The following is a 14,992-nucleotide window of genomic DNA, read 5'->3' as shown; positions in this document are numbered from 1 at the left end:
GAGGCTGGGCCCTGGGCCTGGCTAGGCGCACAGAGCACTGGCCACGCCCCAGCGCCTGGATCTTCTGCTGCAGCAAGCAGCTCTGCTCAGAAGAGCGGCAACAAGAAGGCACGGGCCCTCGGGGAAGTGACAGTTGGGAGGAAGTCTACCTCCCGCAGAGAGCTGGATGGCAGGGACACGCCACTTCTCCTGGGACCTGGGCTGGCCTGGCTGGTGCCGCTCCTCTGGCAGGGGCCTGAACGCCTGGTCTGCGCAGTCAGCGGCCAGGCACTGGGCTAAGCCTTCTCTTCCTTGTCCTCAGTTTCCCCTTCCATCGAGTGCGGAAGGCAGCCCAAAAGAGGCACCGCCAATAAAGGCAAATATAAGAGAAACCAAGAAGCCATCTTAGAGTGGGCGGACGCTGCAGCTGCTGGAGCTGAGTTATCTCTGCAGTGCACCAGGTGGCCAGGGACGTTAACGTGTGGGTCCCCCATTGGCCACAACCAGATCCTTAAGAAAATGCAAAACCCAGCTAATGTATCTTAAGCAGAGGCCGATGTTCTATGAGAATTTCCCCTTTAATCTTTATGGCAGCCCTGAACGGAAACATTCTTATCCCCGTCTTACAGATGAAGAAACTGAAACTCAGGAAGAAATGGGAGCTCAGCTCCTCATTCAAGGCTGCACAGCTCCAAGAGGGGATGCCCGCAAGTCAGACACTGAAGAAACGGGGGTGTGCTGTGACGTATCGGCAGACGGAATCACGCCCACAACGCACGCACATTTCTGTTCATTGTGGGTTTTTTTCTTCTAATTCTCACCTGAGGAGTGAGGATATTTTTTCCCATTGATTTTTAGAGAGAAAATGGAAGGGAGGTGGGAGGGGGAGAGAAACATCGATGTGAGAGAGACACATCGAATGGCTGCCTCCCGGACGCACCCGGAACTTGCAACCCAAGTACGTGCCCTTGACTGGCAATCAAACACGAGACTCTCCAGTGCACAGGCCGATGCTCTAACCACTGGGAAACACCGGCCAGGGCCACACACACATTTCTAACCACCTGAGAATTCTCCCAAGCCTCCTGATCTCCAGATCTGAGAGCCGGACACACGCCAGGACAGTGTCTGACCCAAAAGGAAACAGCCCAGCGACGCGAGCCAACGTGCCTGGAGGCTGAGCACGCTTTGGTTCTGTTACACTCTGGGCCCCATCGAGGCGACCCACTCGGCGACGGGTGCGCAGTAAAAGCTGTGATTCCAGACAGCGAGGCAGGCCAGCCAAGTGTGAACAGCCGAGGCCGTGATAGGAGGGGACCCCTGAGAGTCGCAGAGGGAAGACATCACGCGTGTCGACGACCATTTACAAGTGAAAGCTAAGGCATCCGGCAGCTTGGAGTGTCTCCAAGCCCTCAGCCAGCATGGCGCCCAGTTCACTCCGCCCGAGCTGATTTCCAGCAAGAGCTAAAAGAATAAGAAAAAATAAAAATAAAAACCCAATCTGCCCTCGCTGGTTTGGCTCAGTGGAAAGAGCATCGACCTGAGGACGGAAGGATCCCAGGTTCAATTCCGGTCAAGGGCACATGCTGGCCCGATCCTGAGTAGGGGGCGTGCAGGAGGCAGCCAATCAATGACTCTCTCATCACTGATGTTTCTATCTTTCTCTCCCTCTCCCTTCCTCTCTGAAATCAATAAAAATAAAAAACTTTGTCTTTGAAAAACACACACAAAACTCAATCTAACAGAAAGAGAGGTGAACAAGACAGGAATTCGGCCTACGAATGGCAGGGTGGTGGTGTGTGAGCTCAGAGAGGAGGGGAGGTGGGAACGAGCCACCAGGGCTGAGACAGCAATTATGGGGCATGTGTGGGCTCCTGGAAAACTGTAAAGCCCTAAAAGCAGAGACCTAAATGCCCAAAAAGCAGGCTGCTCCTAGAGGAAGCAGGGGCCAGGCCCCGCCTGGGCTATTTCTGGCCTGGTCACATGTGTATGCCTCCCTGTCATCCCAGATGGCTCCGGGAGCAGGCCAGGGTGTGACTGACAGTCACTTGGGACCCTGGGTGTTTTTGGAACCCCGGTGACTCACTCCCAGATATGTTACTTGATGACAATTTACTAAGTGCCCAGAAAAGACATGGTCCCTGCCTTTGCAGAACTTGTACTACCAGGAAGAGGCGCAGTTCTATAAAACATCAGGACCCAAAACAATTGCACCAGGCGTGACATGGGGCGCTGGGCACTGTACCTTCCTGCCCTGTCCAATTCAGCCAGGCCACCTCAAATAGGCATCAGAGACACCAGGAAGAACTCCACGCCCAGCCGGCGTGGCTCAGTGGTGCAGCATTGACCTATGAACCAGAAGGCTGAGATTCGATTCCCAGGCAGGGCACATGCTCAGGTTGCAGACTCAATCCCCAGTGTGGGGTGTGCAGAAGGCAGCCGATCAATGATTCTCATCATCGATGTTTCTCTCTCTCTCTCCCTCTCTGAAATCAATAAAAGTATGTTTTAAATATGTTTTCTAGAAAAGAAAGAAGTCCACAAACAGGTTAAGCCTTGATGGAAAGAAACGTGGTTGACAAAACCCACCAGGATGAGCCAAGGGGTATTTATCACACTGTGGAAGAAGGCTTTGCCCAACTCAGCCCTCCTGCCCATGTTTTAAATTATCTACTTCACCCGAAGTCCATTTTCTCACAGTGTTTAGGAATCCATCATGGCACAAAGCAAACCCGGATTCGGTACATGAGACATTAATCAAATCTCTCACACGTAAGGGGCTAGGGAGCGAGCGGGCCTCTGGGCACGGAGAGCAGAGAGTGAGGTGCAAACAATGTATTAAGAGAAGGGGAGGGTGTGGAAATGCAGCCACTATCCTAACCGGTTGGGGAGGGTGAGGGAAAGCTCATGGGAAGGAGGACAAAGGTCTGCAAGTGAAGTGGGGACAGATCAGCCCTAGCCAGTGTGGCTCAGTGGACAGAACACCAGCCAGCGGATTGAAAGGTCCCGGGTTCGATTCCAGTCAAAGGCACGGACCTCAGTTGCAGGCTCGATCACCGGCCCTGGTTGGGGCAGGTCGGGGAGGCAACCAATCAATGTGTCTCTCTCACATCGTCTCTCCCTCTCTCTCCACCTGTCTACCCCCAACCCCCCCCCCCAAAAAAGAGACAAACAGCCCACAGGGAGGTTGGGTAACGAAGGTGGTTAAATAATAATCAAGATGATGGGGCTTTGAAAACATGAGATTATAGGAGCAGCCCCATGTTTTAAAACGTTTGATTATCGGTTCTGATTTCTGGGGTGGAGCACAGAGCGGAGGGCAGCCCGCCAGGAGTGTAACTGAGGCGAAACTGCTCACGGCCTGGAAAGGGCCAGGCCGCTGCCAGGCGTCGGGCCAGGCAGGGAACGTGAGGCAGGGCACGTGAGGCAGGGCACTTGGCCTTCAAGGGCTGCGTCTGTCACTCGATCCAAGAACTTAGCCTAACTCTCACCAAGGGAGCGGGGCTAAGTTTATGGTTTCCTTATCTGTACTCGGGGGATCACCAAACTGTGCGAGGCCGGAGGACGGAGGTGGCAGGCTCTGCGATCAGGATGTGTCACACGCCTGCCCGGGTGCCTGCCTTGTACCTGGCGGACCACCAACACTGGCTGAACCAAGCAGCCCCGCCGCCCCGCTGTCTGCCTGGGCAAGTTACTCCCTCCCCACGCCTCCAGTCGCACACCCTCTCCCCCGCCTCCCCAACTCCTACTTGTCCCCAATCCCACTTGTCCACAGGCTGATCTGTTCACTCCTTAGTTGAGTCTTCAATGTCATTTGCTCTCTCGCCTCCCGCCAGTGCCAAATCCACCAAAATTCACTCCAGGGGCTGTGAACTCAAGTGCCTGCAGGCACCCGGCGGGGATCAAACCTGGGAAGCTGGGGGCGGGGTGAGGCTACAGTGGCCAAGTGCTCATGCTGTGAGCAGACACCTGCTTAAAACACGCTCAGGCCAAACCAAGCAGGTCCCACCGTGTTCCCGGGCCACCTCCATGCCACTTGGCCTTGCCCCCCATCCCCAACCTCTCTCTGCAGGGCAGCCCGAGTGAACCTCAGACCCGGCCCTGAAACGGGACCTGTCACTCCCCTGCTTCTCCATCACCCAGGATGAAGTCTCAACCCGCAGCACGGCCCTGGGGGGCGGGGAGGAACCCTCCAAGACCATGCAGAGAGGGTTGGGGAAGTGCGCTCATCGAGGAAAAAGCTGTCGATTGCTTTCGGGTGCCATCGTGGCCGCCCTCTGTGGCTTTTTTCCCCCCACTCACTCACGTCTTCTGGTTTCTGGGAGGATCCAATACAGCTTGTACAGTGAAACCCCGTCGGTTTTGCTTTTTTGCAACATGAAAGGGAGTTGTAGGTATCGCACTCCAATGTAGGAGAAATACCTTGTAGGCAATAAAAGTTTAATTAAAAAAAAAAAAATGAAGGCCTAACCCGTTTGACTCAGTGGATAGAGCAGTGGTTCTCAACCTTCTGGCCCTTTACATACAGTTCCTCATGTTGTGACCCAACCATAAATTATTTTCGTTGCTACTTCATAACTGTCATGTTGCTACTGCTATGAATCGTAATGTAAATATCTGATATGCAGGATGGTCTTAGGCGACCCCTGTGAAAGGGTCGTTTGACCGCCAAAGTGGTCGCGACCCACAGGTTGAGAACCACTGGGATAGAGCGTCGGCCTGTGGACTGAAGGGTCCCAGGTTGGATTCCAGTCAAGGGCATGCACCTTTGTTGCAGGCACATCCCCAGGAGGGAGTGTGCAGGAGGCAGCTAATCGATGTTTCTCTCTCACCGATGTTTCTCTCTATCCCTCTCCCTGGCTCTCTGAAAAAAATCAATAAAATATATATTTTTAAAAAAATGAAAATAGCCCTGGCCGGTATGGCTCAGTAGTAGAACATCAGCCTGCGAACTGAAGGGTCATGGGTTCAATTCCCAGTCAAAGGCACGTACCTGGGTTGCAGGTCGATCCCAGGCCCCATTCAGGGCGCATGTGGGAGGCAACCGTGATGTCTCTCTCTCACATGGATCTTTCTCTCTTTTTCTCTCCCCACCCCATCCCTTCCACTCTCTCTAAAGATCAGTGGAAAAAATATCATCAGGCGACGATTAACAAAAAACAAAGATAAAGATAAAGACAGACAACAGCTTCCTTTTGGAAAAGCAAATTCACCCTAAAATCCTGTTCCTTCAGAGCTTGACTGCCTGGTGTGCGGCCCATCAGGTAGGGCCTGAGCTTTGGAGCCAGAAGACACGGGTTCGAAGGGGCCATGGGCGCCTGCTGGCTGCGTGAGCTTGGCTAAGTTCCCACCTCAGAGCCGCGGTTTCCTTCGTCAGATGAAGACAATGAGACCAACTGCGCAGATCTGCAGGGAGGAGCAAGGGAGAGGCGGCCCAGGAAGGTGCCTCGGGCACCGCCTGGCACGTGGTAGGAGCTCAATACCTGTGAGCCACTCTTTTCCTTGTACATGACCTTCCTCAGCTTGGAACGGAGAGAGAGTCAGGAAATTTCCAAAACACCCCCGCCCCCCAGCTTCACCAGCAAAGGGAGGAGAATGGGGAGCCGCCCCCTGGGTCCCTGAGCACAGGGTGGGAGGGGCAATCTTGAACCCTTGGTCCCTTCCGAAGAGCCGGGCTTCCTTCCTGGCCCCGTGCTCCATCTGATCCGAGGCAGCCGGGGGCACTGCGGCCAGAAGCCACCAGAGGCCCCTGCTGGGAGCCATCAGCACCTCCCCACGTCCCCTCCCCAGCTCGGAGGCTGAGGAGCACGTTCTGGCTCATGAAGCTCTCGGAGCAAATGTGAACTTAGACCCCCCGAAGGCGACGGGTGAAGAGCGGGGCAGCCGGTCCCGCCCGCACCCAGCTGCCACTGCTGCCATTTCGCCGCAGCAGCTATCTGCATGTGGAGGGGAGATGGCATTTCATGGCAGGGGGGCCCGAGGCAACAGACAGGGTTCCCCGTGAAGACGCAGAGGGCCGAGGAAGCGAAAGGCTTCCCGTTTCGGTGACGAGGCTGGAACCCAGCATGCCGGGTGCTTGCTCATTTTAATTGGTGCCTCTGTCAGCCTGGTGACACCCGGCTGTCTGCCTTGGCGAGACCCTAAGAAAGCCAGGGGAGTGACTCTGGCGGAGCCAAATGCCCCCCACGCCCTGGGAGGCTGTGAAACTCTTAATTGCTGTTTGGTCTCCAGCTGCCGCGCTGCCTCCTCTTCCCGGCTTGGCGGCGGCCACCTGCTGGGCCAGGAGCGAGGCAAAAAGGATTCGGGCCTTGGCCTGGGTTCAGGACCCCTGCTTGTGTGCCATGATATTCCAAACTAGCGCCGTCTCCAGCCATGATAAACACACCTATGATCGGTCAAGCACTTACACATTAAAATGGGCATCACATTAAATCTCCCCAGCAGCCTCCTGGGAGGTGCCATCAGATCCCCGGGTGCAGGCAGGAGGCGGAGGCTTGGAAAAGCTAAGCCCCATGCTCAGCTAGGATGGGAGGCCCGGAGCTTGGCTCCAGAGGCACGGTCTTGACCCCTCCACTCCCCGGGGTACCACAAACGGCAAAAGCTCTGCGAGTCTCGGAGGCTTCAGTCTTAAGCAAGTACATGGAGAGAATGGGTCAAAGAACCTCGGGCACAGACTTATGAGACGGAGCCCACGTGGGGAGCGATCATCCCAGGATATATGCCCCACTGCTCTTTGCAGCTCATCTTGACGATCTCTGCACTAAGAGCTCTGGCCCATCTCAACCTGGCCTGGTGCCAACTGGCTCTGGCTGCGTGAACACGCTGGAAAGGGGGCCAGAGCATCACGGGTTGACCCCCTGCCAGGGGACGGTGCCCTTCCACGTGGCTGAATGCCACAGGGGGCTCCAGGTAACTGCCAGGCATCATACTGGGCCTCAGGGTGAAGGAGGGGGAGGGCCTCTCGGCTCTATTACCTAAGCCTCAGCCAGGGGGGGCCTGTCACCCGGCAACCACGAACCACAGCAACCAAAGGAGCCCGACGCTAAGTGCCCTGCTCAAGCCTCAGCCGCCTCCCCCGCCCCCAATCCCTTTCCACCCAGAGACGGCACAGAGCACAGGCCCACCTTGGGCAGCTAGTGAGTTTAACGGCAACAAGAAGGCAAAAGCTGAATGTGACCAGAATCCCCCTGGAAAGTCCCTTGTAAGGCCCACGACATTCAGGCTGTGTCTAGTGGCATCGAACGACGGCCTGACGCCCAGAGCGTGGGCTCGCTCTAAACTGCACTGTCAAAGGCCAGCCCCGCGGAACTGTGTTCAAGGTTATTCCTAAGTGCCAGGCTTTAAATACCTCCGCTCCTACCTGCCTCCTTGATCAACTGCCTATGAGTCATCCATTAGCATTTCGGCAGCTACCTACCCGTATAGCCCAGAGATGGCCGAGTCTTGGATAAAATCCATCCTCGCCCATATAAGGAAAAAAAACCCCAAACCATCCAGTTTCCTGCAGGGACATTGTCCCATCATAGGTCACCTCTAGGTAAGATCAAAGGGCACAGGCAGCACAGCCAGGCTCCTGGGAATCTGCATCTAAGCAAAGGGCACGAGTGTTCTGTGCTGAATCGTGTCCCCCCAGAACTCCTATGTTGAAGCCCTAACCCCTAGGGCCTCAGGACATGGCTGTATTTAAAGACAGGGCCTTGAAAGAGGTAATTAAGGTGAAATGAGGTCATAGAGGTGGGCCTAATCCCATCTGACTGGTGTCCTTAAAAGAAAAGATTAGGGCCCAACAGTGTGGCTCAGTGGCTGAGCATCAGCCTATGAACCAGAAGCTTAGGGTTCCATTCCTGATCAGGGCACGTCTGGTTGCAGGCTCAATCCCCAGTGGGGGCATGCAGGAGGCAACCTATCAGTCATTCTCTCTCATCATGGATGTTTCCATCTCTCTCTCCCTTCCTCTCTGAAGTCAATAAAAACATATTTAAGGGGGAAAAAATCTATAAGCCGTCTTTAAAAACCAAAAAAGAAAAGATCAGGACACAGAGCAAAGGATGAGCACGTGAGGACACAGTGACAAGGCGGCCGTCTGCAAGCCAAAGAGAGCAGCTCAGAGGAAACCAACGTGCTGACCCCTGGATCTCAGACTCCCAGCCTCCAAAACGGCGAGACAATGACTTTCTGCTGTGCACCCCCCCGCCCCCGTCTGTGGTCTTCTGTCACGGCAGCCCAAGCAGACAAGACCAGGAACATGTAGGGACAGGGCCAGAGGAAGCCACCGACGACAGCTGCTGGTCAAGGCGGAGGCCAGGCCTGCCCGAGGCGCACACCCTTAGAAAGCCTGTTTGGCTCCCAGTGCCTCGTGCCCAGGGAGCGCCAACTCTGCTGCAGACCTCCGCCTGCATCCTGCCAACTCCTTACCGCCTCAAGGGTTACGTCAGCTACCGCCCAGGGCAATGGGGGCAGCCTCGAGACCAGTGGTTCTCAACCTTCCGGCCCTTTAAATACAGTTCCTCCTGTTGTGACCCAACCATAAAATTATTTTCGTTGCTACTTCATAACTGTCATGTTGCTACTGTGATGAATCGTCATGTAAATATCTGATATGCAGGATGGTCTTAGGCGACCCCTGTGAAAGGGTCGTTCGACCGCCAAAGGGGTCGCGACCCACAGGTTGAGAACCGCTGCTCTAGACCATTGGCTCTGCTGGGAGAAATGAGGCTCAAACCCCTGGTTAGGAGGAGAGGCAGGACGGGATGCTGCCTGCCTCTGAGCACGACCCTCAGACAGCCACCCCCACAAGCTCAAGGTGCCAGAAACCCCACGAGGTGTAACCACGACTTGCTGACTGTATCATCAAGCTCGGTGACAACACAGACGAATGGAACGCGGAGCCTCCTGGGTGATCAGATGGCTAAATAAGTAATTACCACGCAGTAAGCCACCTGTAATAAAGGAAGCCTCATCAAGATACAGAAGCAGAAAAGGGCAGTCATTAGCCCTGTCGGAGAGGAGAGGATCGGAGGGATGGCATTCTCGGCCGGATTTCCAAGACAGGACTGAAGCTCTGAGCAAACAAGAGGCTGGGGAAGGCATTCCGCAGTGAGGTGCCAGCAAGGCGGTTTCAGAATGCACGGCGCGGACTCGCAAACTAGCAGCGCGACATTGTGGGCAAAGGCAGGAAATGGGGCAGATCAGGTTAGAAGGTGCTAGGACACCCCAGGCCTCGTGTTTGGCCCAGAGCTTGGCCTTTGTCCTGCAGGGGCGAGAAGGTCCCGGGAGCTTCGAGCTGGGATTTGTGTCTTAGACAGAATGCTCAGACAACAGGGAAGGGGGAGGTTGGATAGAAGGTCAATGCCAAAATTGGAGCATGAACTAACAAAGGGGGAGCAGGCCTCCTCGGACGTCTTTTTTTTCCTCGGACGGGCCCTGCTGTTTTCCTAGCCAGACTTGGTGCAGGACACCCACTCGTTCTTAGAGGTTTCAGCAAATGTCCCAGTAAGAAGGTGAGACACTAACGCACTGTGCAGAAAGGACCATTTCCCTGCACCCTGTCAGTTTTATATTTTGTGTGGGTTTTTTTTTAAGAAACAAATCCAGCCCTAGCTGATTTGGCTCAGTGGATAGAGTATCGGCCTGCAGACTGAAGGGTCCCGGGTTCGCTTCCAGTCAAAGGCACAGACCAGGTGGCAGGCTCGATCCCCAGTAGGGTGTGTGCAGGAGGCACCCGACCAATGATTCTCTCTCATCATTGAGGTCTCTCTGTTCCCTTCTCCCTTCCTCCCTGAAATCAACAAAAAAAATTAAATAAAATAAAAAAGAAACAAACAAATCCAAATAAGCCACCAACTTTGCTACGACAAGGACAGTCCCCCGAGCGGCCTATCCAAGGTTAGCTTCACTGTCTTTTTGGCCTATTTCCTACTCATCAAGCCCTATCATCGGCTCAAAACCTGATCTTGACATAGAACTAGGCTGTTCTCCCCACGCTGATCCTGCAGGAGATCAGGACACCCTGCCACCAGCCCTGATACTTTGGAAGGACTTACAAGTGGCACCCACGACAGTGATCGGGATTCCGATTTAGAATCTTGAGCCTATTTCCAGAATGACCCACACCCTCAGCGCATCAACCACCTTCCCTTGCAGCCCATCCCCTTGTTGGTCATGGAGGGCCCACCCCCTCACTAGGAGGGGGTCCTACTCTGAAGTTGAGACTGTGGCACATTCTTTACACCGCTTTCCCAAAGCATCTTACAAAGTGGCATGAGAGGGAAGATCAGAGAAGCCCTGCTCCTTACTAGCTGTGTGACCTTAGACAAGTTACTTAACCTCTCTGAGGCTGTTTCTTCTTCTCTAAAATACAGATAATAATAACTCTATCTTGAGGTTATATGATGAGATAACATATGTTAAATGCTAAGGGCCAGTGCTCACATTTATTAAGTGCTTATGAAGGAAAAAAAAGGAGGAAAAGAATCCAGAGAAGCAGGAAGAGAAGAGAAAAGGGAGGAGGAGTCGGGGAAGAAACTTTGGAGTCAGATGGTCCTGGGTTCAAATCTCTTCTCCACCACTTGCTAGCTGTGTGGCATGAGGCAAGTTACTTACCCTCTCTGACTCACTGGTTCCTCCTCTATAAAATCCTTGCAAAAGGATTTTAGTTAAGGTAAGAGATAAGAAGGAGCCGAACATTAGGTCGGCAAATTCTAGGGCATTTAAGAAGTGCGCCTGAAGTCAGGGCCATTGCTTTCTCAGCCCTGGTTTACAGTCTAACCCTCCTGGCCTACCCAGCTCTGCCGCCCCAGCTGGGTGAACATGCCACAGCAAGGAGAGGCCAGTTTACAGGGAGCCAGGCCGCCCACTGCACTCCTGTCCACAGGCCCACTGCTCTCTTCATCACTCCCAAGAGATGCCTGCTGAGCTCCCGGCAACCAGCTGTATTCTCTCTGGACAAGAGGACAAGAGGGACAGGAGGGCAGGCTCGTCTTCGCCTGGACCCACGTATCTCCCTCCCCTTCTGAACTGGAGGACAGCAACGGCCCTCCATCCTGGCTCAGGCACACGGCCGGCGGATGAATCGCCCATCTGCTAAAGCGCTAGTCCCTGCCGTCTGAGCCCCTTCATAAAAGGCAAGTTATTTTAAGCCTCTCGTGGACCCGAGGCCCCAGCAAGAGAAGCAAATGGCTTTGGGACAAGCACCAGAAAGGGTTTTAAGGCTTTTCATTCTGCCAGAAACACAATTAAACTCTAAAACATTTAAAGCTCACCAACTCTCTCAGGTTCACCTTGTGCTAGGCTCTGGTTGAGAAGAAGACAAAGCAAAACCCCAAACCCTCAAATCAATGGATCACGACAAATGTTTGCTCCCAAACACACACACACCTCATCCAGGGCCACGCGGGGACAGAGCCCCAGCGGGGAGCAGCAGTCAACCCTGCCCTCCGCCAACAGCGTCAGAGTGGGACGGACGGAGGCCAGTGTTGAAATCTGTTTCTTTTTTTAACCAGGAATGGGGCAGGGAAGCTAGCCAAGGCGCAGGTGTGCCCGAGGTCCCCCACCAAGCATCCAGGAACAAAGCCAGGTGCAAAGAGGGGCCAGGCGCTGAGGGACTGGAAGGGCTCCTGGAAGCATCCCTAAATTGGGGGTGCAGGATTAGGACCCTGCAGTCTCCCGGGAGTTGGTGTCAGACCCTAAGGGTCAAACACAGAGTCAGGCACTCGGGGGCCGTGTCTACAATCAGACCATCAAGTCCACAACTCACCCCCTGAGGTTGCCCCCCACCCCCACCCTCAGTCCACCCTACCATCTTACTTCTGTTAGGCAGCTCCTCTTGGCCCAAGCCATTGGAAGGAGCCAGCGGGGCACTGCCCCCCTCCTCCAAGGTCAGGATGAGGGGAACGTCGTCATCCAAGTTCATGGCCATGCTCTTGTCTCCGTAGGCCTCAGGATGCGATGTCCAGGGCTGGAAATAGTCTCTGCTCTGCGGTCCCTTTCAAAGCCACTGGCCCAGAGATGCTTCTCAGAGACTCCTCCATTTGAGGCATCATCTAGAGTTTGGGGAATTAAAAAACAAAAAATTATTAAAATGCAACCACTACTGATGAAAATGTTCTGCCAGTTAGATAGTGGCGATGGTTGCTTAATCTTGGGAAAACACTAAAAACCACTGAATGGTACCCTTTAAAATGATGGAGTATTGCAATATAAAATAGCACTAAAACCGAGAGGAGCCCTAACTGGTTTGGCTCAGTGGATAGAGCGTCGGCCTGTGAAGGGTCCTGGGTTACCTCTCCCTTCCTCTCTGTAAAAAATCAATAAAAAAAAAATATATATATATATGAAGAAAAGAAAAACAAAGTATTAAAAAAAAGATCATGACTAATAGCCCTGGCTGGTGTGGCTCAGTTGATGGCGTGTCGGCCTGCAGACTGAGGGGTCCTGGGGTTAGATTCCGGTCAAGAGCACATGCCCGGGTTGTGGGCTCGATCCCCAGTAGGGGGTGTGCAGGCGATTCTCTATCATCATTGATGTTTCTATCTCTCCCTCTCCCTTCCTCCCTGAAACCAATAAAAATATATATTTTTTTAAATGAGAGGAAAACTCTGCAAGAACAAATACTGCAGTTAATGGTAATTACATCTGGAGATTAAGATTATGACTAATAGCCCTAATCAGTTTGGCTCAGTGGATAGAGCATCAGCCTGCAGATTGAAAGGTCCCAGGTTTGATTCCGGTCAAGGGCATGTACCTTGGTTGCGGGCACATCCCCAGTTGGGGGGTGTGCGGGAGGCGGCTGGTCGATGTTTCTGGCTCTCTGTCCCTCTCCCTTCCTCTCTGTGAAAAATCAATAAAATATATATATTTTTAAAAGATTATGACTAATATATTCCACCTGCACCCTCTTGGTCCTTGTTTGTGCGTGTTTTGTAAAGATTTTGAAGACTTAAAAAATACATAACCATTAAAATAATTGTAGTTAATACTTGATGAGTGCTTACTATGTACCAGGGCCTCTTCTAGCAATTTTTAGGTAAAGCTGATTGAAACTTCATAATAGATAGATAGGATTAGTATCCCCTATAACAAAGGGAGAGACTTTAGGCTCAGAGAGGTTAAGTAACTTGTCTAAGAACACACAGCTTTGAACTATGCAATTGGACTCCAGCCCTATGCTCCTACCACTATACTACAATTCCCCCATGTCCACGCCCTGGTATTTAGGCAGCATTTAGCTCCAATGACCTGGAAAAAGTTAGTGGCCAGGTCACCTACACTTGCCCATAGCATGCTTTTTTTTTTTTGAAGTTTTGGGGTTTTTAAAAAATCTTCACAGAGCACAAGCCATGACCACGGCCTCTGAGAGGGATGCCACCTCCTTGCTTCAGTCCTCTGGACCCACCAAGTAGTTTCTTTTGTTGTTGTTTTTCTAATCCTCACCCGAGGATATTTTTTCCACTGATTTTTAGAGAGGATGGGAGGGAGGGAGGGGAGAGAGAAAAACATTGACTGGTTGCCTTCTGCATGTTCCCTACCAGGACTGGGGAACCTGCAACCAAAGTATGTGTTCTTCACTGGGAATCGAACCCAAGACCCTTTAGTCCACAGGCCGATGCTCTAACCACTGAGCAACCGGCCAGGGCCATAGCACTCTTATAGAGGCATTATTCTCCTAGATTTAGGTGCTTGAGGAGGAAGGGACAGAGGACCAGGGCATTTTTTTAAGTGATGTCCGGCGATGTCACACGGCAAAAGCCCTCATCCTGAGTTCCCAATTTAAAACTCTCAGCACCAGCCGGCCACAGTTCCTATTTATACTCATTCCCATTTCCGCTGGGGAGGACACCAGAGAAAAGCCTGACTCAGCAGGTCTGCCGCAGACCTTTGAACTGGAAAACAGCAGCAGGTTCCTTCCTCAGGCTGTGGCCTCCCGGGCTCAGTCCTCTTTGGCTCCAGCAACCCCGCAATTTACTTCCTCCGCAAATAACCTCAAGCAGGGCCTCCGTATAGTCTTAAAACAGGCAGCAGAAGCAAGCACGTTCCACTGGCTGCTGCTGAGCCTGTAGCTCTCTGTCTAGCCAACTCCCTGTGAGATTTCTGTTGCTCTTCCCTCCAGAGCTGGGGATTTCTTTTGCTTTTAGATCTCAGTACTGGGGAGACAGAAGAGGAAACCCCAAATGAGACACTACTATTCGGCTAGCTTAAGGATTTTGTTTTATTTATTTTCTTTTTGGTTCAACTTTTTTTTTTTTACCATAGATATTTTAAAACATATTCAAAGTAGAGAGAACATGTCAATGAACTTCCTTGTAGCTTTCGCTCAGTTTTGACAGTTGAAAACATTTTACCATCTGATTGTACCGTTGTTGAGAAATACCCACTTCGCAGATGAGGAAACTGAGGCTTAGAGGGATGATGAACTCGACTGCCTCTTCTAAGCTGTTTACTTGGCCCAGATTTCAGCCCAGGCAGCCTGACCACAGGGTCGTTCCCTGCCCGGCCTCCTCCCAGAACCAGTCCTGCTATCGGAACTCATTCAAGCCCGGCATTTTAAGAGGGAAAAGTGAGGTCCCGAGCGAGGAAGGGACTGGCCCAAGTCCTAGCCCAGGGCTCCTGCGGGCTTGGCCTCTCGCTCTATGGAGGACGCAGAAGGAGGGGTCACCCCTAGGGAACAGGTCCCAGGGGAGGGCCAGCAGCCATCGGCGCCTGCACCCTGACCCGGCAAGAGGGCGCCTGGGCGACCAGGAGCAGGTGGGGAAGGGGGGAGGGAAGAGGAATGCGGGCTCCAGCTCCACGTGCTCCCAGCCCGGGTCGGGAGGGCCCCCCGAGCGGGGGTCGCCCCAGGAAGTCGGGGACCAGGAGAGGGGGTGCAAAGCCCCAGCCTGGGCTGGAAGGAGAAGCGCGCGAAAACTTCCCCGCAGTCCCTCCGCCCGCCCGGCCCGCCTCCCACACTCCAGCGCCCAGCTGCAACCCCTGACTCGGCGCCCTCTGACCCCTGCCCCCTGCCCTCTCTCAAGCCATC

General features: G+C 53.3%; 1 protein-coding gene across 1 annotated transcript in view; it reads right to left on the bottom strand.

The window, feature by feature from the left end:
- Positions 1 to 12,737, bottom strand: part of TPCN1 (two pore segment channel 1) — a 49,851-nt gene extending 37,114 nt beyond the window's left edge. The window contains exons 1-2 of the mRNA XM_006768943.2: positions 12,722 to 12,737; positions 11,785 to 12,020 (exon numbers count right to left, since the gene is read on the bottom strand). Of these exons, the coding sequence (XP_006769006.1) occupies positions 11,785 to 11,896 (112 nt within the window). The 5' untranslated portion in view covers positions 11,897 to 12,020; positions 12,722 to 12,737. The remainder of the gene's footprint in view (positions 1 to 11,784; positions 12,021 to 12,721) is intronic.
- Positions 12,738 to 14,992: the final 2,255 nt, after the last annotated feature.

Source organism: Myotis davidii, unplaced genomic scaffold (genome assembly GCF_000327345.1).
Source record: "Myotis davidii unplaced genomic scaffold, ASM32734v1 scaffold223, whole genome shotgun sequence".
Classification (NCBI taxonomy): Eukaryota; Metazoa; Chordata; class Mammalia; order Chiroptera; family Vespertilionidae; genus Myotis; species Myotis davidii.
Note: the sequence above shows the minus strand (reverse complement) of the source record. Positions and strands in the feature narration are given on the sequence as shown.